Here is a 4029-nt window from a genome sequence, read left to right on the forward strand (position 1 = left end):
AGACATGTAATATATATACACTATCTAGCCCCATTTGCACTGAGTATGTCACTCTACAGCAGGTGGATGCAGTGGTGGAAAGTAACTAAGTACATTTACTCAAATACTGTACTTAAGTACAACTCTGAGGTATTTGTACTTTACTTGAGTATTTCCATTTTCTGCCACTTTATATTTCTACTTCACTACACTTCAGAAGCAAATATAGTGCAGTATATAGTTTACTAAGTGCAACAATAAAGTGAGGAACACAATGCATCATTAATAATAATTCAATAATATAACAAACATTATTCTGAAATTGACCATTAGGAATAATGAGTACTTTTTGTTCTTTAAATACATTTTGATGCTAATACTTTTGTACTTTAAGTTGAGCACAATTTTGAATGCAGGACTTTTACTAGTATTTGTACACTGTAGTATTGTTTTAAGTTCTTAATTTGTCATATGCACAACAATTAAACTGTGTTCTCAGGCTCCCTCCAACAATCCTCACTACACTTACTAAATGTATAAAAAATAAATCTGAAATAGTGCATAAGTTAAAATATAGGTATACATATATATAAAATAGAATATAAGATATCGTGCTATGATAGACATGTGTACAGTAGTGATAAAAATATATATTGCTCTTAATTACCTGCCACTTTATTGTGAAGTCGGTGCTTTTGTTGAAGTCAGGATCATGCAGGAATCATAACTCAGGTTTGAGTGAGCCGATTGGTCAGCAGGTTGAGCTGATACTCTGTTAAGAAATCAGAAACAGGTTTATTAGGAATATGTTTTGGTGCATTACAATAAACACGCTACTAATATAAGGTTGTTCATATTTGTTGTTCATGCAGCTTTACTAGTTGTGTTTATACAGTATGCTGTTTTGTACTAACCCGACAGGAACATAATGTATTAATTTAAGATGTAAAATGTAAATGTTGTAAATTAAGGCTCTACTCTCCTGCAGGGTCACTTCCCCTGGCCTGATGCTTCCGAATGGACCGACGAGGAGCTCGGAATCCCAGCAGATGACGAGGAATAAGGTAACTGATTCAGCTTCCTTTGCTTAACAACCATTTTACTTCCACAATATGCAATAAAATGTAAAGAGGTTAGTTCACTGTCAAAAAGTCAAAACACATGATTTAAAACCTACTCTGAGAATGGTAAAGAACAACTAAATCCAAGTTATTCATATTTTCTGATGCTGTCAACAGTTTGTTTACATCTCTTATCTTTTAATATTTATATAAAACGGTGTTGTTTTAGCTCTGATTACAATAGGAACTCAAAATGCAGATTTCCATCCAATTTTATATATGAATGACTCATTTCTGTCAAAAATGTAGTTCAAAATGTCGTCAGAGAAAAAGATTATCCTTTAAACTATAGTAATCTACATTTCCCGTGGGTTACGGTATTACTGTTATTTACACCTTGTATTTTTATGCATTGCTTCTCTCGATTGTGTCAAAAGATATACTACATGTACACCTGATACAAGACTTTAAATGCACTTTGATAGGAATGCTAGTTGTTTTTCTCAAAACGTATTAGTCAGTAAAATTGACAGTTGTGTGTACTTGACAAATTGGTCCAGAAACACACATCTCTTTTATTATTATTATTATTATTAATAATTATACTAATAATAATGAAATATTTGCAGTCTGATCACAGGTGACATACACTCAGTTTCCAGTTTATTAGGTACACAGAGCTAAAACTAATGCAGTCTAATACGACAGTCCTGCAACAAATCCTCCTTCATGAAGGTCATAATGTTCAGTTTTTGTTGAAACAGTTTTTGACCGGTGTTGATTCAACTTTATGATTATTTTGTCCACCCCATTTATATCAATGTTGGTAAGCTAAATAACAGAAACTCTTCTCTGTATAATGTAATATAGTTTAACACGCCAAACTACATCGTCCAAAATGAAACAACACAAACAGTTTCAACAAAAACGGAACATTTTAACCTCCATGAAGGAGGATTTGTTGCAGGACTGTTGTATTAGACTGCAATAGTTTTAGATAGGTGTACCTAATAAACTGGCAACTAGTGTATCTGTTGTTTTTGTCCAGTGTTGTAAGCATTATCTTGTGTTGTTTTTTTTGTAGATCACCATGAGGGATTCAAGCTGCTGGACATGTCTTTGTGGAAATCTTCAAGATATTCTGAAAGTCAGTGTTGTACATAGACTAATAAAATTATCTTTAAATATGTTGAACTGTTGTCTTTTTATATAAAAAGTATAATGTGGTTTAAATGTCTAAACTGGGCTTGACAAAAAGACAAGCATTTTATTTCATTAGTTTTATTTACACGCAATTTTTGAAATGCAGAAACAAAATGCAACGCATTAACAGTGTCACAGTTAGCCAGTGTTTGTATATTTTAAATCATAAGCCATTCAAATCTGGAAAAAATAACATTGCAAGAACCAACGCACATAACACAAATGCCAAGAGAGCTGCATATAAAAAGCAAAAAGGGACAGAATCTGTACGATGAATACTACAGCTTATAACAAACCCTGCCTGCGGGCCAGCTCGTGTTTTCAATGACTTGACATGCAAAAGAGTTCAAAAAGGTTAAAGTGTAGTGTGAGAAAAACAGGAGGAAATCAGTCTGGCAATGTGATTAACACTAATGATGTAAAGTCGGTTCTTTGTGTTGGGATTATGTGAAACACCTCGTCAGGGCTGGATGATTGATCACACAGTCACTCACAGGTCATGTGCACTACAAGTCAACCTGAGCAAAGCTTTCAACAAGTCTCCTTGTCAACAGTTAGCCTGGGTGTGATGTCTTTTAGAGGCAACCTAACAACGGTGTTTTCTGTATAACACTGAGCTGAAAGTCTGTTAAAAGGTCCAGTGTTTAGCATTTAGGGGGATCTATTAGCAGAAATAGAATATAATATCCATAACCATGTTTTCATTAGTGTATCATCACCTGAAACTAAGAATCTTGGTTTCGTTAGCTTAGAATGAGCCGTTTATCGACATAGGGAGCGGGTCCTCTTCACAGAGTACGCCATGTTACTACAGTAGCCACACAAAACTTTCAGTGCGTTCCAATACCCATACTACCATACTATTTAGTGTGCCAGAAACATATTTAGTATGTCCCAATACATAGTATGTATACCAACAATACCAGGATGTCCTACTGCATCTGGTCACATTTTGCAGTATGCAAGCCAGCATTCTTTTCTGGCTATTCTGACCCACAATCCTCTGCATAGCTAATATATCGTTGCCTTCAAATGGGGTCGTGTTTACCACGTTCACAAGAAGAATCCATATAAACGCCCCCCTCTTGTGGTATTCACAACCTTGTAAGTGTAAAGCTGTGACGTGTTTGTTGACGTTGTCAGAAATGGCAGAGGCCATGGAAGTTCATTTTTCGGTACATAATAAGTTAATATATTGGAACGCCAAGCATATTGTGTACACGACTTCCCATGTTGTAAACACGAGCTCACGAGTTTCATTTGAAGGCACCATTTGAGCAAGAGGGTCAAAGTTTAAGGCGCAACGTTATGACGAAGTAGTACGTCCCAATTGTATGCATACTGCATGCAACAGTATGTCCTTTGTAAGGGCAGCTGCAGTATGTACTAAAAGTAAAAGTATGAGAATTGGAACGCACCCACTGGCTCTAGAGAGGGCCTTTCTTGTTTTACGTTACCTGAAGGCTACCGTAGTTCTCCGCCACGCTTGGAAAGGGAGGGCTGAGCGGTGGGGTAGTCAGTTGGTTGTAATCTGCACCCTCACCACTAGATGCCACTAAATCCTACACACTGGACCTTTAAGAAGCAGTGAGGGATAACACCAAATTAACAGAAGTTGTAAAAAAGCCTAAAAAGTACAATGACTGACTGGTTAAAGCACAGCTTATCATCACAACTTGAAAACCACGACCATGAAATAATTTTTTTGAGCGATGAATAAACAAAACAAACCTCAGCAACTCCAAAGCAGGAGGTGAATCTTTTAAAGTCTTGAGCGAGTGCTGAG

The 4029-nt window shown here is 36.1% G+C and overlaps 1 protein-coding gene across 1 annotated transcript in view; it reads left to right on the forward strand.

The window, feature by feature from the left end:
• Positions 1–2231, forward strand: part of ndufb2 (NADH:ubiquinone oxidoreductase subunit B2) — a 4604-nt gene extending 2373 nt beyond the window's left edge. Inside the window, exons 3-4 of the mRNA XM_037761104.1 lie at positions 968–1043; positions 2125–2231. Coding sequence (XP_037617032.1) covers positions 968–1042 — 75 coding nt within the window. The 3' untranslated portion in view covers position 1043; positions 2125–2231. The remainder of the gene's footprint in view (positions 1–967; positions 1044–2124) is intronic.
• The last annotated feature ends 1798 nt before the right edge of the window (positions 2232–4029 follow it).

Source organism: Sebastes umbrosus, chromosome 23, assembly GCF_015220745.1.
Source record: "Sebastes umbrosus isolate fSebUmb1 chromosome 23, fSebUmb1.pri, whole genome shotgun sequence".
In the NCBI taxonomy this organism is placed as follows: domain Eukaryota; kingdom Metazoa; phylum Chordata; class Actinopteri; order Perciformes; family Sebastidae; genus Sebastes; species Sebastes umbrosus.